The 26628-nt window shown below is 40.8% G+C and overlaps 1 protein-coding gene across 5 annotated transcripts; it reads right to left on the reverse strand.

Annotated features, from left to right (window-relative positions):
- Window positions 1-1552: 1552 nt before the first annotated feature.
- Window positions 1553-26627, reverse strand: slc7a1a (solute carrier family 7 member 1a). Of its 5 annotated transcripts, XM_051937778.1 has the most exons (14): window positions 26137-26627; window positions 25991-26036; window positions 14312-14586; window positions 14044-14226; window positions 13754-13912; window positions 13357-13534; window positions 10948-11081; window positions 9034-9256; window positions 7713-7852; window positions 6194-6296; window positions 5527-5732; window positions 5261-5412; window positions 5058-5166; window positions 1553-4534 (listed from the first exon to the last, which is right to left on the reverse strand). In XM_051937778.1, exons 3-14 carry the CDS (start codon window positions 14496-14498, stop codon window positions 4350-4352), a joined length of 1959 nt encoding a protein of 652 aa, XP_051793738.1. In that variant the 5' UTR covers window positions 14499-14586; window positions 25991-26036; window positions 26137-26627; the 3' UTR covers window positions 1553-4349. The 5 variants fall into 5 exon arrangements, with proteins under 5 accessions (XP_051793738.1, XP_022065077.2, XP_022065055.2 ...); XM_022209385.2 differs by lacking the exons at window positions 7713-7852; window positions 25991-26036 and adding an exon at window positions 6897-7033; XM_022209363.2 differs by lacking the exon at window positions 25991-26036.
- Between the last annotated feature and the right edge of the window lies 1 nt (window position 26628).

Below are 26628 nucleotides of genomic sequence, written 5' to 3' on the forward strand. Positions count from 1 at the left end.
CAACTACACGTGACAAATTGGGATTTTCCATGACTTTTGTGGTTACTACAAAATGCATAACATACTTTTGAAATGGAAAACATCCAATCAACGCTTTTTTTTTATTATATAGGCTATAAAACGAGATGACTAACAAATTCAGCCACCTAAAGTCATTCACTACTTCAAGCTAAAGGACAAAATACAATACAAGTTTAGGAAATATCTCCTTGAAAAACATCAATTTCAACAAAGGAGTTGTTTTTTTTTTTTAAATAATCCTGTTGTAACAAATGTGTCAGGCAGAAAACCTCTGCAATCCAGTGGGCCTGAGGTGGGTATCACTTTAACATTTGCTCAAAGCATCTTCACATTCTGTAGTGGAAAAAAGTAAGCTACAAATGTTTCTTTTTTTTTTTTTAAAAAAAAAGGTAAACTTTCCAGGATGATTCATCTAGTTGTGCATGTGTGTGTAAATCCGGTGGGCAGCACTGTTGCCTCACAGCTAGAAGATCCACAGTTCGCATCCTGGTCTGGGATCTGTGGAGTTTGCACATTATCCCTGTGTTTTCACCACATCCTCCCACAGCCCCAAAAATGCTGAGGTTAATTGGTGATTCTGAATTGTCTCTATGTGTGAATGTGAGAGCACTTGTCTCTATGTGTAGCAGTGTGATTGACTGGTGACCTGTCCAGGAGCTGGGATAGGCTCCAGAACCCTGTGATCCTAATGAGGATTAAGCAGTGTAAAGATAACAGATGGATGGATATCCCAAAGAGCTTTCTGGATTCTGAAAAGCTGTTTTTATTTACATAAATGACGCGTAAAACATAGTCTGAGACAAGTAAAAAATAAACTTTTTTAGGCACTTTAAATTCACAGGGGTGAATGCTTTCTGTTAGGCTTGCATCTTGACACTGTTATCAGACTTTCTGTGTGTTCTTGTGAGCAAGAAAGTCTCATTCTGTGGGTGCTTAGGTTGGATCACTTGTGACGGTACCATCAGACCGCAGCAAAGTAAAGAAATGTGAGACATAATATTGGTTAAAGCATCTATGTTCATTTTCTTCATTAGAAATATGTAGTTTTTTAACAGCTACTTTGAAGGTCCTTCATGCTGGCTGATTTCATCTGCAGGCCACATGCATAACAAGAAATATATTTCTTTCAGCTTCCACTTTCTTGCTTTTTTTAATGCTTACAAATCAGCACCCTCCTTGGCAGACGGAGCTTCATTTGTCATATAGCACCGTTGTCACTTAACCTACAGTAAGTGTGGATCTTCAACCACCTCCTGGTTCACGTCAACGCGGATACAACTCAGCTATCGCCATGACAACCGAGCAAATCTCCATCTGCCGAGAAACACTGTGAGATGCCAATAAGCTGGTAACTGCACCTAAATATTTTCAAGGCCAAGAGTGAACTTCCACACTCAGCAGAGTGATATAAGGATGAGAGGCAGCTGTTGGAAAGATGCAGATTGGTGCATAAACACAGTCTGAGGAAAACAGGGCAAGCTGAATAAGAGAAGACTGAATGACAAATGTGAATAACAAAATGACAAATCACTGATAATAAACGACCCATTTATGTGAACCCAGTACAAAGACATTTACTTCTAATTTCAAGCACACTGGAAGCCAACAATAACCAAAAAAATGACCAGCAATAACAAGTACAATAAGAAAATAAAAGTCTGATAAAAGTGAAGCAAAATGACATGAACATGAAACAGCTGGTAATCCAAAATTGACGATGGATTTGAAACATCAAACGCCTCATAAAAGGAGAAACCAAACTTTTAAAGCAGCATCAAATGATCACCTATTTATACATGTGTATATATACATTGTATTTTTCACAAATAACACTGAGGTTTCACAATCCATAGATAGATTTAATATGCTCACGATTCATTTGCAGACTGTCAATGCTAGATTTCTTTTAAAAAAGTAAAATTCTAGGAAATTGAACATTTTTGTATGCTTTGTCTGCTGGTGAAACTGCCTATTTGTAACTGAAGAATTACAAAAAAAGAAGCTCATGGTCAGTTGCAGTAAAATTACAGCTCTGTGGAGATATTTGCAGTAATAATGTGATGTCACAGCTTTTTTTAATTGCACTTCTACTGTGAAAAACTACATTACACTCGGCCCACTTTGAGCCTACAACAACTAGTTTTGGTATTTCAATTTTTTGTTGTAGGAGTAATAAATGTAAGGCACATGTTAAAACAGTGGCGAAGGCGATAATTTTGCTACCTTCATCATCTGAGGACACAAAATTTCACTGATCATGTAAACACAACATAAGAAGCTCAACGCCGGACACAAACAGAGAAGTAAAACCAAAGAACCGAAAGACAGATGCAAAAGTCATTCAAAATAACAAAAAGCATTTTTTCTGATTTACAAATAATTTACTGCAAGAAATATACACAACTTCTTATATACACAACCTTGATTATACATGGTACTGGTGATTGACAGCTACTTTGCTGTAAAAAAAAACAAACAGCGAATGCGCTGAAGGGTTGTGGATTAAACGAGATGAGGCTGATTTTAGACATGGAAGTCTGTGCACTGTTGTTATGGCATGTTTGGGAACAAAAGTTGTGTATAGTCTTTTGTATCGACAGGGAGCTGCGCAAAGTCCAATTGATTGCATTGTGGGTAATCCACGCAAGGAAAAAGAATGCACGGAGTTAAAAAAAAAATTGGATACCTCTTATTCTACTGAATCACTTTTGATAATTGTCTTCTCTTCACTGTGTTAACCCACAATGTTATGACACTTCAGTGATTAACTGGTGACCTATTAATTTGAGTTGATGAAAAGAAACCAAAAATGTCTAAAAGTATTTAATACTTTAATGACAACAAGCAAAAAAATAGATGTACAAGTGTGACAAACTTTCATTGACTTGTAAATATTAAATTGAATCAGATTCATAATTTTAAAAAAAACACTATATATCTATAGATTTGTATTGTTTTTGGTGGTGGGGGTAATAAAAACACGTCACTAGACAAGAGAACAGGTGTCAGACAAATTCACGACAAATATATTCCACCAAATAGAGGTTTTAAGAAAAAAAACTGTTAGGGAAAAAGTGGCCTGTTACTTTTGAAAAGAGAAAATTAAATGCTACAAGCTACATATGCAAAAACACAGCAGCCAGCACTGTGAAAATCCACTATCATCTAGTGTTACATGACGACAATCAGCAACTGTCAGTGTCTTTACCCGGTGTTCAACATTCAGAATTCAGAAATATGATTATCCCATAAAACTGAGTGAATTTAAAAATATTACAATATTCAATATTATAAGGCACATGGCGTGACCTTTTGTAATGTTCCTTATTTTGGCTTTAGGCCATATCACTTCCTTTAAATCTCTGTATTTCAGAGTAAGGAACCGTCCCATCAGATGTCTTGTAACAGCAGTTTCTGCATTATAATTTGCAGGTTGATGGCTCATGATGGTTTCTTGAGAAATCAAACGCCTGCAGTGAAACAAAACTGTACAACCACAACAGGACACCAGGCCCAGCCTCAATGCAATCCTTGAGATTTAGAACTGGACTTGTGGAAAATGTAAAATGTAGCTCCCTGCTGCCCTACTTACACAAGCACTGATTTCTGTATTACATCACTGACACACAAAGTGTGTTTGTGTATTGTGCATTGAGCCAGCTCCATCTTATCAGAGGAGAACTGTTAGAGCAGCATTTCAAAATTTGTTACATAAGAACTGGTAGGTTATAGAAAATGTACCAATGTGCATTTAATACTGACACGTGTTATCAGATTTTTAGAATTATGTATATACATAGTTGTGTTTTCACCGTACAAAAACGCATTACTTCTTTGCACCCAGACTTCAGCTCTTGCTCATAGTTCTACTGGCAGCAATGTAAAGACACACTCCAAAGAAGTAACTACATCCCAGCATGAAGAGAAACAGACAACGTGGTCTCCTGCTATCTCCAAACCTCCCTTAAACACTGACATGTTTCATGTCTCCAACCTGACTCCCGCTCTGACAACCAAGCGATAATGAGCAGTTGAATCTCTAGGCCAAGCTAAAGTGGGGAACGACCTTTTTGCGGAGTACTGAAGTTACAGAACAAGTCAGTTGAAACATTTAAAGTCTGTTTTGGCACGAGTATTATCATCAGTTGTCTGTGTTCTACCCAGCAGTCGAAGGGGAAAGTCAGAGGTTTGGGAGTTTTAGGTCAAAGTTATTTGTCATTGCTTTCCTCCAAAGCGAGTACCGCCAGTGAGGGACTGGGGAGTTTTCCTGTCAAAAACATTCCAATACAGAGACTGGTGTCACGGCTGGTTGGCATTGAAGCAGTTCCCTACAGATCTCCATCATCCTCTTCCCTGCTAGCAACGCCATTGTGGAGGAAGGCCTCCTTTACCGGTGACATTGGTTCTAATTCTTGGTCTGGCTTGAAGCCGTTCATCTCCATGTCTGGAGATGAGCGAGCAACAGCTGCCTCGGTGCTGTGATGAATGCCGTAGCAGAAGTAGATCACGAAACCTGAAAGAGCAAGACACAGCACTGTTAGCGTAATAACGTCACTGGTGTTTTGTCAGCTCACACTAGCAGACGTAAAGAAAACTCCTAAAGATCCGACGTCTCAGACAAGCTATCTATTTTACTGATTTTATAAGCTCTCAGGTAAGAAATACTGCCAGTAGTGATGGTGATGCATTCAAGTAGTTTAATGGTTTGCTTTTAGAAAAAAAGATTATCACATTTACTTTATGTTTTAACCAAAGTTCCTGTTTCAGTTTGGCCCCCAACACACAAAACATGGTGTCGGATGTTTTTCCAAATGCACCACTAAAGGCAAGCTTCATAAAAGTCTCTGCTGACAGTTGTGATCACACATGATGACAAAACAAAGCAGCCTGCACATTTCAAGCAGCTTATGCAAGCAAACTGTGAGTGTAAGACATCACTGTGATGAAAGTAAGACATCAAATCAAAAAACAATTTCAGATTTTGATGATTTTTGAATGATGACAAGGTAAGATAGACGGTGATGGTGTAGAACTACCTATAGCCATCCAGACTGAAAATCTAATCCAAGTGCCTCTGTCCAGCTGCATCATCAGGTAGACATTGACAAACATGCTGATCACTGGAACGAAGGGAAGCAGAGGAACCTGAAAGTGAAAAATCACGGGAGGAGAAAACAATCTGTGTTAACACATTGCAAACACTAAATGTAAAGAGAGAGAAAAATATCTGGAATCAAACCTTAAAGGAGAGCTTCGTCTTGCTTTCAGGCTGCCTCCAGATGATGAAGACGAGGATGAGACACACCATGAAGATGACACTGAGGGCTACAATGTTCCATACTGCAGTGCCTCCCTGCACTGCCAGTATACTGAATATCAGGATCAGAGAACCTGCACAAGGATGTATGCTTTATTATTTCACATGTGCCTCTGCTCAAAAGCCCTACAATTATGATTCATTGTACTTTATCACTGTTTTAAAGCAGTCCTGGTATGATCTCCTACCCAAAGCAGAGGCACAGATGTTAACACTGAAGCCTGACAAAGTGGATGGTTCAGGGTTGTCTGGGAACAGCAATGTTTTAAAGCTGAACCTCTCCTCCACACCAGGCAGGATGCCCATACTAGGGACACTGATGCCGTCGCTCAGCTCCCCGTCGTCCTGGGTATTAGCCAGCTGATACATCAGACTGGGCTGCTCGGGCTGGTACCTGAAAAAAAAAAAGAAAAAGGAACACATTAAGTTGTTTTACCCTTGCCACTTTCCTCTGTATTCATAGCGCTGAAAACAGTTAGTGCTAATGCTGTGATAGTAAGGACACAATGCAAAACTCGTGCACAATTAACCTGCTTAGGACTACAGTCATTCACAATGCAGCAACAGCAGTTTCATTCAGTCATTTGTCCGGCAGTGTAAATGAGCAGATTATGAAATCGCTTGCAACAGGATTGCATGATTGAGTTTCACTGGTTGCTAAAAACAGATACAGACACATGTGCTGGCTGGATCACACTGTGAAGTGTTTTGGCCTCAGGCTGCACCAACTTCAATATAAAAATCAGCTGCTTGCCAGGATGATTTCCACCTCACGTTCATGCATGACCAAGTATGGACAGGCTCAAACCCCCGTGTCCCCGTTTAAACTCTCCATGCTGGGATCTCCTCACTTACCTGAGCACCAGGACACAGGCTTCCACCAGTGTGTAGGCCAGCAGCGTCCCTATTGACATCAGGTCCACCAGGTCCTTCAGGTCGAACAGAAATGCCATGATTGCTTCAAGGTGCAAGAACCAAAAAAAAAAAAAAGGGAGATGATTGCATAATTCTAAAAACTTTTGAGAAATTCTCTGATTACACACTTTAAAATGGCTGCTATACATCAGATTGTCGGCACTGTCATTGTGAATGTGCTGAAATGCCGACAGTAACATTAAGCTCAAAGGAGCGCAGGGCAGTGTGGCATCACACAACTGCTAGTGTGGGTGTAGACAAAGTTTTTACAGCGTAAAGGTCAGAAACACATTTGTCATAGGTAGGAAGCAAATCAGATATGCAACAACTAGTGCAATACACAGAAAATGCATAAACAGGATCGGTAGCTACCTCTACTACAACACAAACCTTTTCAAGTAGAGAGGAAACTTCAAAAAAATCTGTGTTGAATGCTTTAGTTGCTTTTTTCTGTTGCCGTGTGTGCCGAGTATAAAGCTAACCATGCATGCGACACTCCTGTTTTGTTGTCTTTAATTCAGCTTTCACATCATCTCAGACCTCCTTCCTTCTCATTCTATGTCCTCTTAATTACCCTCCATCTTTCTCTACTCAAACACAGACATTTGTTTCGCCCTTAAATCATAATTCCTCTTCATCTTACCGGACAAAACCCCGGCGGTAAAAGTGGACGTTATGGGGGATTTCCTCTCGCTGACTTGGGCCAAGAAGGAGAAGAGCAGGCCATCCCGTGCCATGGCAAAGATGATACGGGGTAGGGGGAACATGGAACCCAACAGACTGGGGTAGAGTGAGGGGGGGGGAAACATCAGATTGGGAGGACAGTTGTAGGTGTAGGACAGAGGGGCAAGGGAAAAAAGGGGAAAAATGGAAGCGGTCAGGGAAGAATTCGCGAACGAGGGGTAATTGGTTGGAAGGATTTGGCCAAATTTGGGGTGCGGGATCATGCAAAACAGGATACAGGACTGGCAGCACAGAGGCATGACGCCTGACCAAAGGTATTCTGAAGTCAGAATGCAAAATTTCTCCCCCTTCAGTAGTAAATATGCACCACATGCTGTTACTGTTGGTCCATGGTAAAAATATTTAGTTACTTAACCATGCAGTTTAGTTTGAAATATTTCTCCTTAAAACACCAAGACGCAGGTAAAAAAAATCCCTCAAGTTTCCTAACCATAGAGCACTATGTATAGAAACTGAGCCATGTTAGAAGAATGAGAAAGAAGAGACAGTAACCTGAACTGCCTCAGCTAGCTAAAAAGAAACCCGAACATGTAAGACAGGATTAGAAACAGTTATTGACATCCTCTTCATGCTTTGGTGCTGATTTCTGTCAGGTTTCTTTAAAAAAAGAATCTACAGCAGGATATTTAACCCAGAACAGCTCAGCCCCTGCAGCATGAAAAGAAACTCTGGTGAACATGGATGCTGTTTTGAGACATGCGTGTTAGTGTCTCACCTGCCCCTATGCCAGAGGTGAGGGTTGCAATTAGCGGGGTTTTGGTACGAGGGCTGATCTCGGCCATGAACTTGAAAAGCAGCCCATCGTCAGCCATAGCCCAGAGCACACGGGGCATAGGGAACATAGCACCCAGCAGGCTACCATAGGGGGAGACGAGGATATATAGAATCCACACTTACACCCAAGAGAATGTAAAAAAAAACATATGTGGACAGAGACAGCCGCTGACACAAAGAAAGGGACACCATACAGTAAACAAACAGTAGATTACAGCATAACATTAGAACTTAATGCACTATACGGTATATTAAGCAGGATGCCTACAAGTGCATGTAGGAACATGTTAAACCCTCTGAACTCCACATCTTCTTCAACAAATGGTCAAAAATAAATGATTTTCTCCAACCACATTTTTTCGAAAAAGAAAAAAATTCTGTGATTGTATGTGTAACCAAGAAACCATTTGGAGATCAGGTGTGACCGAAAGTTATGTGACAAAAATCAAGAAGTTTTTGGCTGAACCGAGCTGAACTGCAAGTCATTATGTTTGCTATGTTTACACACAGTAAATCACAGACGAATAATGAAACAAAAGAAAAACATATGTAGTGAAACAACTACAGTATTTAGAGTCTATTGTATTTTCTAGCACTTGTAGCACAAGAAGGCATTTGTAAAAATGTTATACATGTTTATTCTTTTTTTATTTTTAATTTAACATAAATATTTAAATAAATAATTTTTTTATGACATATGGCTTTATGCCTTCGTTATACTGCACACATTTGAGTCCTCTACTTCTAACTGTGGTTGTACTGCTTCCAGAACAGTGAAAAATGAGCCCAAGAGCAACAAATGCCAAGAAAATGTGAGGGGTTCAGAGGGTTAATGTAACAGCATATATCCATTCAAACAGATCAACTATGCACATGTTTCAAATTAAGAATGCATACAATTCAAGCATATCTATTATACATACGCTTACATCAAACAAAAATTAAAAGTACATATGTACCTTATTACCACCATAAATAATAAACACAATTCAATAAAAAGTGAAGATTAGCAAAAATGCAACTCGCAGGATGTTTATGCGTCTGTGTTACATAATCACATACATCAACTGGTGGTGCAACTATATTCTAAGTAGTGCTTTTATTTTCGGTTGAGGGATTGAATGCCTTCTAAAGTTAAATATACACTCCCACAGACAGAAACATTTCTGCTTGTGGGTGCATGCTGGTCTAAGAATAAACCTGAGTCCATGAGCCTGCATTTTACGCATAGTAGCAGACCAGTGGAAATGTAAAGTACTTACCTGGTAGACAGAGCACAAAGAGAGCCTACAGCTACAGCATATTTGGCTCCTCCCCAACCCACATATTTGAAAGCTACAGGCAGAGGGCTATTGCTGTCGAGCAGGTAGTATGGCATCATGAGGGTGAGCGCGGCAGAAACACCGAAGTACGCTACAAAGCAGATGAGCAGCGAGGACACAATGCCGATAGGAATGGCTCTCTGGGGGTTCTTCACCTCTTCACCTAGAGAGCAGATGGAGAGCAGACACAGTTCATGGGCAAATTGCAACCTCACTTCTGTAATACTTCACCAACTGCCGGAATAGCTGTCATTGAAAGATAGTTTGGGCTTACATTTGATTTTTTAAAAGGATAGAACTCTTGCCTATGGGAATTTCAAGGCAAAAACAGCTCAACAAGCACTGCAAATACATGCTATTACTTAGAATGATATAGAAAATGATAAAGCATACAAGGTCAATCAATTTACTGCAATAAACTGTAGTAAAAGTATAAACTACACTTTTGCTGTCAGAGCAGAATCTGCTTTTAAAGATGCTCCTTAATATTCAGCTGCAAATTCAGTCGCACTACTTTCGGACATGCAATACACACATTCTATATAATAATTTGCTATTTTCCACTCAGAATTTTGCATTGTAATTTGACTGCAGCATGCAAGCGCTGTATTCAAACAGATAACTGGTGAAGTTCAAGTTGCTCAAGTCAGCTCGGTCACCATGACACATTTTTTTCAGCGTCACAATTTGCAGATCACTGCACTCATGAGAAGTACTTAGAAGATTTTCATTAACAGTAACTAAATACTTAGCTTTTGGTGATGAGTTTTAGTTTAACAGATACTTTTATTTTGAAAGATATCACTTTTACACATCAGTCTAAAACCCTTCCATCTTATGCTGTTTTTTTTGGAATCTTACCACTCACCCGTCACCGCAAAGTTTGAGCAGATTCCTAATATTACACACCATTCTTTTATGGCTCTACTGGCTGAACTCCAGTGGACGTTGAAAACTGGGTCAACAGATGTTAGGAAACATTTTGTGTGTTATTTTGCAATAAATTCAACAAGTAGCTTATTTTCCCTGTGGACCAGTAAGACTGAAACACTGAAGTGTTCAGCTGCAGGCGATTATGCAACAGAGGTCCTCAGACGAACATTCAGGTCTTGTTCCGCAGTGAAATCACATCATTACGAAGATGTGTGTGAGTGAGATTGACGTGTACTCTTGAGGACAAGGCTACGATTAGTAACTGGTCCAATTGTAAGGTAATAGGCTGTAACCATGACAGCGGGAACAGTTTTGTGGATGTATATGTCTGTGTGGAGGGGGAAGGGGGAATGGCTTCATGCCAACTTGACTCCAGCCAGAACACACACACACACACATGCCCATAGATTATATAATGACTGAGGGGTGCTCGCAAGTGTGTGTGACAGGCATGTCTATACAGGAAAAACCCAAGCAAACATTTCAGGGTTAACTGCATGTTAGCCAATTAGAATTCAGGAAAAACAGGGGTGGGAACAGCCCATGGGCCAGAGAGCAGGCAAGCTGGAAGAAATGTGTTAACTCTCCCCTTATGACAACCCAGAGGCTTGAACCGATCTATCAGAACTCCATGCTCTAGGACACACACGTGTTCACAGGTGGAGATCTGCACAGTGCAGAAAAAGTCAAGCAGAAAAAGACCACATTTACGAAAGTGCATCTTTTCTTTCTGCTTTGCCCCTCTCGTGTAATAATCCTGGATGTTTGGACAAGCCTGGGACTGAAACGGTTTCAACTCTAGATTCTGCTACACTCTCCTTGAAAACTGAAACATACCCATGAGGCAGTCAAAGGGTTATGAGAAGTGCATCACGGTGAGAACAGAACCAACAGTGTTCTCAGGTTTTATCCAGCACTGACCTGTGGTGGCGATGCAGTCAAATCCTACAAAGGCATAGAAACAGGTAGCAGCTCCCGACAGGACACCCGTGAAGCCAAACGGCATGAAGCCACCAACTCCTAAACTCTCCTTGGATAGCAGAATGTCTGTCAGACTGCACAGAGGAAGAGAAATATGATTATATATATAAAAAAAAAAAAAACAACACAAAAGACAAACTCTATTGGATTATTGTGTTCTTTAACCCTCAAAGCCTCAAAACCCAGCGGCTGTTTTAAAGGAATAAGAACTTTTAAATAAATAAATAAATCACCAAAATTACACAATTTATCAGAACCAGAAACCAAAAAAGAGAAAGTGTCAGATTTTCTCATTTCTTATAGTGCCAGAACCAGTCATGTGTGTCGCACGGTTCAAATTCAAAGTTTAAAATAGTGATGTTTCATCAAAATTCAAACAAGTATTGAAACAAATTAAAAATCAATTCAACCATGTTATTCTCCTCCTCTGTGTTCTCTTAACTCACAGCCATGTTTCTTCTGTTTTCATAGAGGTGCATGACTTTATATTGCAGCCAAAAAAATTTACTACAGTGAGTAAAAATGTGACAGGGACAAATAACGCTCAAAAACTGGGGATTAAAGAGTTAACCCCTTAAACTTCAGTGTACCGCCGGCGGTACACCTACTAATTTGCATAGGAATTTCAAGAATGTCCGACGGCTGCAAACGCGATTATACAAACACTATACGCCGATGGAAAGCTTAGATTCTCATGAATCCGCCGGTATAAACCTCTTTCAGATGTGATTACCACAGCGGGTGACAAAAACATATTTGTCCGACAAAAACGAATATTCATCCATCCGTTCTCTATGGGAGACGCCAGCGTGTCGTCATTTGCTATGGTCACGTGGTACAAGACTGCTACTGGTTGGCAAGAACCGGCAGTAACATAACGGCTTGCTACGAGAACGGTATCGGGTTTGAAACAAATACGTAAAGTTATCGCTTTTCATGAATGAAATTGCACATGTATTTACCACAATGGTAATAGCGTGTGTAGTTGTTGGTTGTACGAAGCGTTTTGAGAAGGGATCAGGCTTAAAATTTCACCGAATACCGATGTCAGGAGAGAGAAGATGGCGGTGGCTTCAGCCATCAACAGGAAAAATTGTACCCCAGTAAGCAGCAGAGATCATGTTTGTGGCTCCCACTTTTCTTAAGGTAAACTATTCAACAGTTTAGCATGTTTAGTATGTCCGACTTTGAGCTTATTTACCAAAAGATATTGATTTAGTGTCGCATCCTTCGCGTGAAGCAATCTCTACACTTTCGGTTTGGTTCAGTGTTGTCATGTGTTACCGATCGCTTTTTAGGCGATGAAAGTATACTAAAGTCGAATGAAGCATATTCAATAACATCTCCTTAAGCCAGCAGCCTCCTATTTGTAACCATATTTGTTTCTGTATGCGTCTAGCGATCGTTTTTTAGAATTGTCCTATTTTCGATCACCAATGCTGTGGGTCTGTTACTGTTACATAGAAGCCATACTGCAGACAAAAAATACAGCAACTTCTTGAAGTTTCTTTGACATCTTGTTGAAGATTAACAGAAGATATATTATTTTTAATTCATAATTATATATTTTTGGGTGGGTGAACTGCCCAGCGGTGTCAATCAATTAAAAATAAATGTCGGTGAAGGAAATGTCCGGCCACAATGAAGGATCGTCAACTCACCCAGTCTTCAAATTGTAGGGATCTGGCAAGGTTTTACCATTTCCCTGAGATCTCAGCTTACTCACGTATATTTGTCGGGCCTCAGGTGATAAGGATTGAGCATAATCGGACAATTTCACGGAAGGATAGTTCGCATCAGCCATTGTTCCTTTGGTTCCTCTTGCCAACCAGCGCGGTAATCACGTGACTTCGTGACGTCACTGTTTGTAAACACTGGCGTCTCCCATACACGGCTTCAATGCACACAGCGCGACTCACATTTCCGGGTTCATTATTACACACAGAAAAAAATATTCCACAAAAAACGGCCATAATCCAACCTTTTACATTCAGACGACACAAGCCAGTAAACTATTTTGTCCAAAACATGTCCTGAAGTCGGTATAAAATCCCCGAATCGGTCGTTTTCAAGGAAATGCACCTCGCGATGTGCATCCAATATTCCCCGTATTGTTCGTAATTTTTTTTATTTAAAAATAGAATATTAGCGATTTTTTGTACTGAAAACGGCTGGAATTGACTGCAGCTTAAAGGGTTAAAAGGATCAGTTCACCGAAATTACAAAAAAAACAAAACTATAGTGTTGCTACGTGCTCAGAGTAACTGAGAACCTTTAAATGAAGAAAATTGAATAAAATAAAACAAAAATACTTGGACAGGTGAAAACAGCTAGCGAATACATTTTTACTTGTGACTGGAGTTGCTTGTATAATTGGCATGAAGGATCTCTTCAGGGTCCAGCTGCCAGTTCTTCATCGTGCCTTTGACCAGGCCAGAGATCACCATGAACAACAACACTAGGATGTTGATACATGTAAAAACCTTGTTCACCATTGCTGATTCTTTGACTCCAAATGCCAGCAGACCTTCAAAATTAAGATGGAGAAAAAGAAAAGGAAATCTTTGGTGAAAATAATGTGTTACAAAAGTTGAGCTTAAAAAAATGTGGCAACTATGTATCCATAGTAAATATCTAGTCCTGTAGCCATATCAATGTGAAAAGTTCAATGACAGGAAACTGCTTGTCAGCAAGGATAAAATTTGCTCAATGTGAAGCAAAGAGAATATGACACAAGTTTTGCTACCTGTAAGAGTGATAATGATGAGAACAGCAAACATGTCAGGATACTCTGCCAGCACTCCTGGTGCATTCATGGACATGTACTCTCTGCAGAACTGCTCGATGCGCTTCCCTACCAACTCATCGAAGGTAGCGCTCCATGCACGGGCCACACTGGAGGTACCTGACATGAAAAAAACATTTGATTTCTTTCTGTTCTTCATCTTAAGATGAAAACAAACTTTCTGGACATTGAGTGAAACTTGGCAAATAGGAAACAATGTAGTGGGGATTGCAATGTTGCTTTATGTTTACCAATTATATAGGAGAGGATGAGGTTCCATCCAGTAATGAAGGCCCAGAGTTCTCCTACAGTTACATAGGAGTAAAGATAAGCAGAGCCCGTCTTGGGGACACGAGCTCCAAACTCAGCATAGCAAAGACCAGCCAACACTGAAGCTAAGGCTGCTATCAGGAAGGACAGCACAATAGCAGGACCTAAAAGAAGGACAATGGAGAGCATAAAGTTAAAAGATTTGCCTCATAACACATCTTTTCAACATTTACAGTAATGTGAACTTACCTGAATTCTCTCGTGCAACAGCACCAGCGAGCACATAAACACCAGCGCCCAGCGTGCTGCCAACGCCCAGGGCGACCAGGTCGAACGTATTGAGGCATCGGGACAGACGGGAGTCCTCGGAGTTGCAATTTACCACCTTCACCCTCAGCAACTGCTTCCCGAAGCGCAGAAACGTCCCCAGCGCCATCGATAACGGTCCGGCCTCAGGGAGGGGAGGGGGAGAAGATCTTCTGGGGTTCAGAGGTCACGGTGGAGAAGGGGAGAGGCCACACACCCTAATGGGGAGAGACAGCAGGTCCGATTTGTGGCACTGGCAGCGAGCAGTGACACTTTATGTGGCACCGCTGCCGTGCCACGGTTAATGCCACTGTGCAGTGACACTTTTTGTGGCACCGCCGCGGTGACACGGTTAATGCCATTGTTTGGGCGAGATGCCACTGCCGCAGCGGCATTTCCAGTGGCCTCTGGAAATGCCATCAGAGATGCCACGGTTAATGCCACTGTTTAGGGAACATGCCATGGTTAATGCCAGTACTTTTACCGCTGTTTGGGCGAGATGCCATGGTTTATTCCGCTGTCTGAGGGAGATGCCAGGGGTGAAAGTAAGCCGGAACGGTCCGGAACTGCGTACCGGCAAAAGATCTTGTGGCGGAACGCAGTTCCGGGAAAAGATCTGCTGGCGGTATGCCGCTCTTCCACCGGTATCTATGGGTACGCCGGTACGCCGCCCGGCCTGCCTGCTATCCATAGATATCAACCGGAGTTCACTCAGCAGTACGTGAGTGCGCATGCGTGTCTACTTCCGTAACACAGCAATTGTTATGGCCAGTAGCAGCCAATAGCAAATAGGTGCGCTTGATTTATTGCAGTGGGACAAGCAATAAATTACACGTGAAATTCCACACATTCTTGTGATTGGCTGAAAAACTTTCAACAGGATTTACAATGGTTAGCATCGACGGAATGGGGTGAAAGTAAGCCGGAACAGTCCGGAACTATTACTAATAGTTCCGGCAAGAATTTAAAACTACTTTCACCCCTGGATGCCACAGTTCATGCCACGGTACATTGGGATCTTAAAGTATTTTTTTTTACCAGCACTCCAGCAACTCTGTTATGAATGGCAATCAGCGTTTAGCTGACACTGTGAGCATGACATGTCTGGATCTGTGGTCTCTACAAGAAACATATTTTGGCAACATATTACTTTCAAAACCTGAGGCAAAATGCATGATTGAAAGATGTAACTGAAAGATAAACAGCATAAGACATGACAGTCCAGTAACGGTACAGTCAGACCAAGTCAAAGTCTACAGAAGTAGACTTTGATATGTAGAACATATAAATTGTAAAATTGTTCCTCAAAATTGTAGCATAATTGTTTATATGCTTTTATTCATGTATCATGTTTACATCCCTGGCATCTTTCCCAAAAAGCAACATCAGCTGTGGCATCTTTGTGGCAGTTGTAACCCACGCCTGGTAAAGGCTGTAATAATCAAGAAAGCACACAGACAAGTTATTTCAAACAGTTTTAGTAAACATATTTTCTGGTGACAATCCACACAACATGTGTAACAACTGAATGAAAATGGAAATAAAATAGCCTATTTCAAGAGAATTGAGGATGAATTTGTTTCACATTATTCCAGTCTGCCAGCATTTGGCAGCAGTTTCTTCCCTCAAATAACTAATGTCTTTAGCGCCCCTAGGGGCAACGACCACTAGTTCGGTCAGGTTAATACGGTCACCGGACAAACCACAGAATCGGATAACCCCATCCAGATAGTAGTAGTAGTAGTGGCATCTCCCCAAAAGAGTGACATTAACCGTAGCATCTCGTCCAAACAGCGGTAAAAGTAGCCTACTGGCTTAAAATGTGGCATCTCTACCAGACCGTGGCATTAACCGTGGCACCTCACAGCGGCATTAACCGTGGTATCCCCTAAACCAGTGGTTGGCAACTGGCGGCCCGTGGGCCAAAACTGGCCGGTCAGGAATAATATCTGGCCCGCCAGATGATTTTGAAAATTTGATTTGGCACGGAGTCAAGCCACTCCGTCACCGCAACACGAAACTCGCGTGGTCGGCTGCTGCTGGGCATTTCCGCGTTTGCGCTACTGGTCGGACACGGTTGTACCAGCCAGATTTCACTGAGCAACAGTGTGTGCAAAACGTGTGTGTGTCTCCGGAGTCATTTTTAATACATCTGTGATCAGAATTGAGACGTGTGTCCCAAGCAGCGGCGATCAGCTGTAGAAGCTCCGCTGCTCGCGGAATCGGAGCGCACCCCCTCGCAGGTTGGCCCGCTGTTCGATTGTTTACAAACATTTTGTCCCGAAGCCACATCTACTTGCCGACCTCTGCCCTAAACAGTGGCATTAACCATGGCACCTCTGCTGGCATCTCCAGAGGCCACTGGAAATGCCGCTGCAGCAGTGGCATCTCGTCCAAACAGTGGCATTAACCGTGGCACCGCGGCAGTGCCACAAAAAGTGTCACTGCTAGCTGCCAGTGCCACAAATGGGTCTTGCCCCTACTGGTAATGTGAGCGCAAATGATGAAGGTCAGTATTTGAACAAAATACGTTTCTGACTTATTTTGCATTGGCCTGTTCTTGCTGGCGTAGGAAAACATCTAAGATTATTCAAACAAAAATACACAGTAAAAGTGGGATGTGCTGTTACAGTGGTGAGTCATGTGTCTGTGTGAGTATATAGAAGTTACTGTTGCAATCACATCTATAAATACTGACTGTACAGCGGCAACGCAGTGGAGTGTTACAGATCTGGTAAAGTGAATCCACAAACTTGTTGAAAGTAGAACACGGTTTCCTGCTGCGTTACATAACGCAACCCAAATCCACAATGTGTGACTGTTAGCCAAAAAACTATGAGCCTATAGGGATAATCCATCTTATTGCTGGATATGTTGCTGACATATGTTACATAACGCGACTCAACTCACTGGAGAGGAGGAGAAGCATTTGAACAGACTGTACAAAACAAAAAGAATCATGACACGGAAGCCTCGTGGTGATACATGCTGTGGAGATTCGTTGCATTGTGTTACTCCTACTCCTAGCTGAAGAAACAGATGCGATCACGACTGTTGCTGTTTACCCCTGTTTGGGAACATACAGTTCAAACAAGGATAATCCACCAACTTTTATCTTTGTTTGAATTAAACAGAATATTAAACAATTACAATCTGTGCTGGGTGAAAGTCAACAGAGCATCTATTTAATATTTGATACGCACATGCTCTTATTTTAAAGATAACATTTATTTGTGTTTTAGCAGAAAATAAGACATTAAACACATGGTAAAATTGAAGTTGTACTATTCATTTCTGCACAGTTCTGGGGGTCACAAGACAGACAATAAAAAGGGGGTAGACTTTTAGCCTCTTAATGTGAGTCAAGTGCTAAAAACGTTGGATCGTACAATTTCCAAAGAGTCAATAAGTTAATAGGTTCTTTCATTGGATCCTCCATGGCCCCTAAATTTCTTCTTTCAAAGACACACCTCCAGTCTCTAACGCAGACTTTCTGTTATAGAGTTCAACTCTGGAGCCAAAGCCAAACCTGAGACAGTTTCTCTGGAACCACAGAAGACATTACACATCTGTTTTCACAGGCTGAGTAGCACAGCTTGTGACCAGTGGACTAGACTTTAAATGTAAAAATCAGTGCAGCCACCAGTCACATTAAAGATGCTGAAACTCTCAACTGGAGCATATTTGAAGTTTTCTCACCTAAACTCGCTTATTTTGTCTTTAAAAGTAGGAAGCAATGAGCAGCCTGCACAATTTGAAACTGTCTATCTCCCCTGTCGAGGCCAAGCACAGCTGCAGGACTTCTCTCCTATGTGGCTGTTGTGAAGATTCTCTGGGTCAGTAGTCTGTCCAACATCTCATGCACATTCCCCTGTGCTTAGCTCACACACTGAGTGAATATTTGATATTTGGAAGGAGAATAAAAACATTATGTAGGGCAGACGGAGGAATGGAAGATGGAAAAAAGAGGGGAGGGGGTATAAACAACATCCCGCAGTGATGCATGCAGAGTGTGTGGCGTGTCAGGTGGAAAAAAGCAGTGGAATTGAGTGAGTGACATGCAGCAGCGCAGTGCCATGACATATTTGTAGATAGTGCCAACTTGTCAGAACCCGCTGAAGTGCGGACATAAACCAAAGCCGATCATGTGGACACTGCAACAGTCATGCTACACCTCATGGAAACTTCCACATAAGGGTAAGCGAAGGTGACGACCTTGTAGTCTTTATTTTTCTTCAGGAAATATTCAGGCTCAACGACAATTTTCCAACCTGACCTATTAGACCACATGTGGAAGAAATATACCAAGTTTTAAATGTTATGTAATGTCCCAGAAATATAATTTATACATGAAAAGCTAATTTTTACAGCAGGATAATTTTCCAATGTCGTTTTTTCTTTTCCTTGAAACGCATTGGACAAATTTATATCAGACTAAGATGAATCACTGAAATCCCAGCTTTTAAGTTTTGTGTCGTAAGCAACCAGCCAGACAGAATCTCAAAAAATATTATTATGTGGTTGAGCTTGAATCTAGTCTCTACAACCTTCAAAAGAAGTAAATTTGTCTTACACATGAAAAAAAAACACACTTTCCTGAACGCTGGCTCGATCCTGAAATCAAATATTGACACACAAAACAACCATGTTTCATTCTGCACCCAATCATCCGTCATCATCATCAACAGGAAATCACTCGTCAGTAGACATTAAAGTCTGTCTTTCCCACATGCAGCTGTGTTGTAAAGGCCACTATTGTTTACATGGTGGCACTGATCTTAAATGGCGTTGCAAATCAGCAGTGATGCATGCTTGTTTTGTTTTTTTTTAATCACTGGTGGGAAAAATGTACAAAAGTGCACATCTCTGGCATTGCCCTGCTTTAGGAGCTGTGTTGTGTGTTTTAATTAGAGCTGCAACAACAGGGTGATTGATTATTAAGCCTTTCATGCACAAAATGGGTCAAAAGTGGCCGAAATCCAATGGTTATTGGGTATCTCCTGACCCACACTGTGCATCAAAGGGTCAAGTGGAGTGAAATCAATTCACAATCATTTCTGACATTGGATTAAATCAAAACTGAGGAAATTTGAACATTTCCTCACTTTCTTAGACTTCTGTGATACTCAAAAATTAATATTTTGGAATTTTTGACTGTTAGTTGGACAAAAGATATCTGAAATTGTCACCCGATAGGCACCATTTTCTACTATATATTGTCTAAACAATTTATACAGAAAGCAATCAACTTATTAATCAACAATGAAGATAACTGTTGCAGTTCAGACTTTTTAAAAAATATTTAGTGACATATATTTTATGCCACACTGGACTGAAATAAAAGACCTGCGGGTGCCTCTTGAAAATGATCGCACCCCATTAAAATACCTGCTAAACGAAAACCTAAAGGAGGCAAAACACTGGAAGAAAAATCAGTCAACATTCTGTGCATCAGCCTTGCATTTGCACATCATGCAAGTAGTAGTTTCACATATTCACCAAATGTATGTCTGGGCATGAATGGGAGTGCAGACAGCAGCAAAACCATCGCCTGAGCAAATTTGCTGTTAACAAAAACACAAATAATCCATTAAATTGCTGGACTAAACCAGCAGCATTAAGACTCCTGAGCTAATGCTTATGCGTTACTCTGCCAAGACGAATAAGTAGCTGATGATTACAGCAGCTCTCATGCACGTATTAGCATTGTACGAATGGGGACGTTGGTAAATAAAAACCTCAGAATGGAAATACGATTCAAATATCCAAGAGTAAATACAGAAACAAACATGTAGAGAAATACAAAGAAAGAAGCTACACGGACCACATGGCACCATACTGGTCTGGTTACACAGATTATGGAACTGCAAAAGTTATCTGTCATTACAACAGACCAGACTAAAATATAAGAAATCTGACAATTTAAAACAACCACGTGTGTTTGAAACAGGAAACATACTGAAATAAATCTGCTGCATGTCCAAATGGCACTAACTTGCTCCTGCACTAACACAATAACACAAAACCCCCGAGTACTTACCTGGAACCACCTACAGATACTCTTCAGCCGTTGATTTGGATGAAAGTTTGAAAACAGAGGACAGACAGAGGGATTGAACAGCACATTTGTTGACTATTCTTTAAGCTGCTGTGAAGACTGCCGAGTGTTTGACGGTCAGCGTTCTGAAATAGAACCTGGAAGAATCACATGGCTCAGCTATTCCCAGCAGCACACACATACACTCACAAGCGCGGCCAAAATGTAGCCACAGTTGGACGACCATGACAATCTTAGGAATTATATTTTTACAGTAGTAAGTGCAGAAGTGCGTAGACTCTTGTATAATCACACTGTTGTAGTTGCATACGTAGAAACGCAGTAACCCAAGTGCAGCAATTTTGCAACAGAAACAGCAACAAGTGGCTGCAGTCAGAAAAGCTTTGGTTTGGTGCCACTCACAAATGTAAGTGCACAAATGTGCATACTTTAAAGTTATTATGATGAAATTATTATTTTACTACAGAGATCCCAGAGGAATAAAGTGCAAAAGTTTCAGAGGTAGAGCGATTAAAGTCAGAAAAATATGCTTTAGAAAGCTCGTGCCCTTCTTATCTTAGTGTAAGTACACAGACGTACAAACATGACCCACTTCCAGTTTAAAAAATGATTGGGCAGGCAGTACAGTAGATGAGATGTTAAAATAAAAAAGAGGTGATGCCCAACCGTGGGTGGGTGTAGCTGAATAGGAAAGGGGGTGTGATCCTCTGGAACCAATGAACGTACACCGCAAATACAACACAGCTTGACATTTAGGAGAGCTATCTGATGGGTCAAACGGTCATTTTCAATACTACTAGATAGCTGGCTTTAGAGTGAAATAAATAGATGGAATACACATACAAAATGCTGATTTATAGAACTAGAAGTTCAATTTTTCTTGACACAGATTCCCTGAATTAACGCCACAACACGAGGGCATTTAAACAAACACCCACTCTTGATGTCACTGTCAACAATGTCAGTAAGGAATACACAAAAAAGTTGGACTGATTGATATGGTTTCATCTTACCATACTAACAAATAACAAACGTTATACACTCACTGTGAGTGTCCAGCTAAAGGAGTGTGTTGCTGTAGCAGGTGGGATCACTAAGGAAAGAGAACGGCATGCAACAGTGGATTGTTGACAGCTGCTTGTTGACATTACCCATCTGTTTCCATCCCATGCGTCTTTGAGTATACATGATACTACTCAACTCTGCGACATCAACATAGCTGTATTAAAATCATAATTACCCTACAAACAGCCAAAATTAGTGGATTAATTCTACCTGAGTACTTATGTCTGAAATAATGTCCTGGTGTCATCTTAATTAGTTGACTTACACAGGTTTTCATCTTAGTATGCAACAGCAAATGCAAACAAAGTGTTGCGTTGGCTGCTGTCAAACTGACCGTGATGGACATGGTTTAAAGTGTGCCTGACTGGGTCACCTTGAACCTATCGTTTGTGAGAACATCAACCAGGAGCGTTGCCAAATGTAAGGCTCGATAGGCTCAGGCTGTGTCAGACTGACCACCACTTAATCAAATAAAAGCTTTATTTATTCATTTTTAAAGCAGCTTTCAATGCTAACTGTTTTCTAGTGGCCAATTAAAAGTTCAGGATGTCAAGGTAGGTGGGACTGACATTTGACAGTTGCGTTTGAATACATTTTTGTGCAGAGTACACCAGCTGTTGGCGAGTATTATGGTGGGAAGATGTGGGAACATTGTGGCAGCAAATGGAATTTTCGAAACAAATATCCATAGCGAGACATTTAAAGAATCCACAACTGGAAAATGTGTTCAAGAAATGCATATTTAGAAGTTTTTTTCTCCATGAAAATAATCTCTTCCTGTCTGAAAATGTTTAAATTCCAGTTCATGCATTCTGCATGCACTCCCTCAGTCCCTCGGACATGTGCGTCATTCACCCAAGTCTGCATGCAGGCCAAAATTTGTAACCGTGTGGACTGTCTGCACGGCAAGCTTGCCGACTATCATGCTGCAAGAAATGGTGCTGAAAACAAATGTTTGTTCGGACAAGAGGCTATACGAGGAGGATAAAGAATTGTCACTGAAGTAGTTGCTCTTGGAATTCAGATGTGCTTTCCATCACCACTGGCCAAACACAGTGGAAAGTTTGAAATTCTCCAGAAATCCAGTGCTATGTCTGCCCACTGTCCCCGACACACCTCAGGAGTAATTGCATGGTGCTACAGCCCAAAGGTTGCTTTGTCCTGTACAAAGTGCCAAGTCACAGCCACATTCATGGGAGGCTCCTGTGCCTTTTTTTTTTCTTTTAGCATACCTACTAGAAGCATGAATCAGCCTTTAGATGTAACCCTACACCTTTGCCTCTTTTAGAATGTGTGGATCTATGAGGTTCCCGCCTCACACTCCACCCACCCCTCCATCGCTCACTACAGCTTCAGGACAGGAGCTCACCTATGACTCTGTCAAACTGCTGCAAAACTACTCTACACTATGCAAATGCAAGTCAGAATAATTATACATGTTTGAACCAGAAACACATGATGGAAAGAAAAATAATATGGAAAGCCCAACCCCCTGCAAGCTGGCAGGATTGGTTTGTTATATATGAATCCCCAGAAAAATGAATCAGAGAACAGCACACTTCCACAATGAAAATGCTTATCCATGGCAGTGACTACTTATTTTGCTCATGATATCTTTTAGCTTAAAAACAAAAAACAGATGGACCAGGAATAACGTATGAAGTTTTCACTATCCACCACTATAGGCTAGCTTCTTTGCATTGCCAGACGCCATTCTCCAGAGTCTGTAGGGCCACTGTCACACCTGGTAACCATTGATAAACCAGTCAGTCAACCCGTTCTGCCGCCATTTCCCACAGCTATACTCTCTGCAATCTTGTCGCTTTTCCAAATGACAACAAGGCTCACTTTAAGAAGCTCAGAACAGCAACAAAACCTTTTGCAAGGCCTGGACAGAGTTGACCTTTGCTATAAAAACAGATATTGACACGGAAAGCCTGCTTCAAAAACACAAAAAGCTGAAAATCAACTGCACAACATGAATTGGAAAGATACAAGCAAAGTGTAAAACCATATAATGCTTTACAGACCAACTTTAAGACAGACAAAATGAGGAACTTTTGACAAAGGAAAAATGACAGACAAAATGTCTTCCACCAACAGATAACAATCCAACCGTCACATGGTCCTCGACACAGCACAGAGACATAATCATATTTTAGGAAACAAAAGATTACCCATTCACCTCCATTCAGTTCAACTACAGAAATCAGCCCATCTATGCTGTTCTTGGTTGAAGTTAAACCAATGATTCTAAAATGCTGATGGTTCCTTGCTTCTTGGGCAAACTTATAAGTTAATTCAAGTATGCAAAATGTGTTATCTTTTCTTAACACTGCATCCCTTGGATGAATGGTGAATGTATATTTTCTGGGATGTGACAGACAATTATTTTAATTAGTTTTTTGATTATGAAACATCTGAAAATCTCTAACTATAATGTTTGGACAATGAAAGGTGATGCCTTACTTTGTTTGACCAGCAATACAAAAATGAAAAGATATTCAGTTTACAGATATATGACAAAGAAAAGCAGCAATTCCTGACCTTTGAGAGGCCAGAACCAGGGAAAGATGGTTTTAAAAAGCAAAAAAATAGTTTTCTGTTTCTAACCAATACAATATTACCATTTTTTAAAGCTAAAAACAGATTTATAAACTATTTTGCTTCCTAATCTGATTCATCTCAGAGCATATTTACAGTTTTTTCCATTATAAACAACAAACAAATATATAAATGTATTATTTATGTGCCTTATTTGTACGCCCTGGTACTGTGATGGTGTGTTTTTATCTTATTTACCACATGGACAGCATATTTCTTGGAAATTATTAGTTGATAAAAACACAATGCAAGTATAGTTGGCAATTTAAAAAGCTGGTTAAAGGCATCACTGCTCATTGAAAACAAGTTCTCAGAATCTCAATCTATTTCCTGCAGTTAATCGCTTCCGTAAGCATGAATACACAATGCGCGCGTGTTGGTATTACTCAACATCGTAATAAGCCCTTCATCCATGTTTTGTAAACACTGCAATCTTTTTTTTTTTTTTTTTTTACTGCAGCTAGTCGCTTACATTTACATTTACTTTGCACACTGCATTGCAAAGTCAAAGTCAGAAGCCACCGGCTGCATCTTGTTTCATCTTCCCTGTAGTATCGTTCAGAGAAAATACAAGTTTATACTGGCGTCCATGGAGCCAGACATTTAGCTGGAGATGCAAAAAAAGAGGAAATATGAGCCTCTTGCATGCTGAAACCATCTCTAGAACCTCAGTGAACCTGAAAAGCTTCTGCACACACACACACTTCAGATTCTGTACAATGTATGGGATATATACAGGCCTGCAGTCAGCAAGTTGCCCACTACTGACCCACTTTAAGGACAGCTAAAGTTAGACTGCTTGGAGCTGAAGATCTAAAAGGTCAACTCTGACCCATTCACTCTTTATAGTCAACCTGTTCACTCCTCCAGAAGAAGAAAGTAGGACTACAGTGGACTAGTACTGGCACATAAAACTGTAGATGTGATAATCGGCATGTCCAGAAGCACAGATTTTCTACTTTATATGATGGTTTAGGCAGTGTCTGGGGCAGTCTGCCTGAAAACTTGGGAGAGGTTTGCTGTATATTTTATTCTGTTTTTTTTAATTATTATTTGTCACGTTAAACCAAAGTTAAGACATAGGTTTTTAGCCCAGACTTTCATTTATAATTTAGTTGTATGTTAAATTTCTCCATTTATTTGTGAATCTGCCTTTCAATGTTTTGGTTTTCTGGTGATGTTTTATTTTCTATTCTGAATTGTTTTGCTTGAATCTATCCTAAAATGTTTTTATGGAGCCCTCCATTTTATCATAATCATTAATGAGGCAATTAAGGGGGCTGAGGGAGGTATTAGTGTTTTATTTGCCCTGTTTTTAAAAAATATATATATATACAAGTCACACTTTAAAGTAATGAATCAATTTTCTTCAGGATTTTAAATTTGTGTAGTTTTTCTCCTAGTATGTTTATTTTACTCTAAGCACAGACTTTTCCCACCACTTCTAGTGTCTGCTCAGTGACCACTTGCTGCTTTCACTCCAACGCAGAGTGCCATCACCCCACCCCCACTCACCAGGGTGGAAACCTCTCGGTCCTGGTTTCAGGCCAGTCTTAAGTCCAGCACAGTAGCATCACCGCTTTAAACCCCACAGCCACCAACTTCCCTTCTTGCAACCTTCCCTACATAGCGCAATCCAGTCTCCACGTTCACTGTACAGAGCATGCATTTCATTAACCTGCACTAACTGTAGTAAGAAACCAACTTTCACTGTGCAAACTGATGAAAGGTGCGTGAAAAGGAGCTTATGTAATTCAGCTGCGGGTTTCCGGTCTGAAAGGCGCAGGCAGGCATTCAGCAGGAGCTACTACAGAGGAAATAAAATGGGGTCCGAGTGAAACATGTGCTTTACAGCCAGAGAGCATGTGTGTTTATATTCACGAACACATACGTACGCTAAAGTTCTCTGCTCCGATGTGCGTAACCCGAAAATCATCCAACCTGGAACACAAATGCAACCGAGCGCGTAATTACGCATGGTTCAATCATTTGCATCCGCGCGCCTTTCGCAAATTGCAACATTGGAACAATAGTACTTTACCTTATCAAAACACTGCTAGCGCATAGGGAAGCGATCCAAGATAGAATTCCCACTTTGATATCTCAGAATCAGAAATTGCAGAACCCAAAAGACTACGTGGACACTGGTCAGCAGAAGTTGTGCGTCTTTCTTTAGAGGTGGCCAGGAGGAATTTAAGGTTTTGGGTCGCTCCGTTTAGCGCGATCAGATGGAGGAGGGGATCCAGAGGCAAACAAGCAGCTCCGCCCGCTCATTACTACTACAGTTGTGCAATAGCCATTAGGCTGAAACTGCCGCCAAGATCATTTGTCATAACTGTTCAACTGGCTGGACTCGGTAAGAAAAATTCAGGATTTCATCTTCACAGCGTTACCACAAGTTTTTGGGACTGATGATCTGCACTTTTGGAGAAGGCAAAGTCACAGATGGTCCGTTAAAGCTCACTTTTATGTCAAGAACAAACCAAAAAAAGGAAACCAGTGATGGAAATTCCTTTCACAGTCCATGTAGGAC

This window comes from Acanthochromis polyacanthus, chromosome 17 (assembly GCF_021347895.1).
Source record: "Acanthochromis polyacanthus isolate Apoly-LR-REF ecotype Palm Island chromosome 17, KAUST_Apoly_ChrSc, whole genome shotgun sequence".
Lineage (NCBI taxonomy): Eukaryota > Metazoa > Chordata > Actinopteri > Pomacentridae > Acanthochromis > Acanthochromis polyacanthus.

Bases quoted from the DNA above. Each gene is read 5' to 3' on its own strand.
- slc7a1a (XM_022209363.2), bottom strand. From the start codon at position 14,498: ATGGCGCTGGGGACGTTTCTGCGCTTCGGGAAGCAGTTGCTGAGGGTG. The intron at 6,297-7,712 runs GTGAGACACTAA...TGCACCTTGAAG, and splicing joins CACCTCTGGCATAGGGGCAG to CAATCATGGCATTTCTGTTC. The intron at 5,167-5,260 runs GTTTGATTCCAG...TTTCACTTTCAG, and splicing joins AGACGAAGCTCTCCTTTAAG to GTTCCTCTGCTTCCCTTCGT.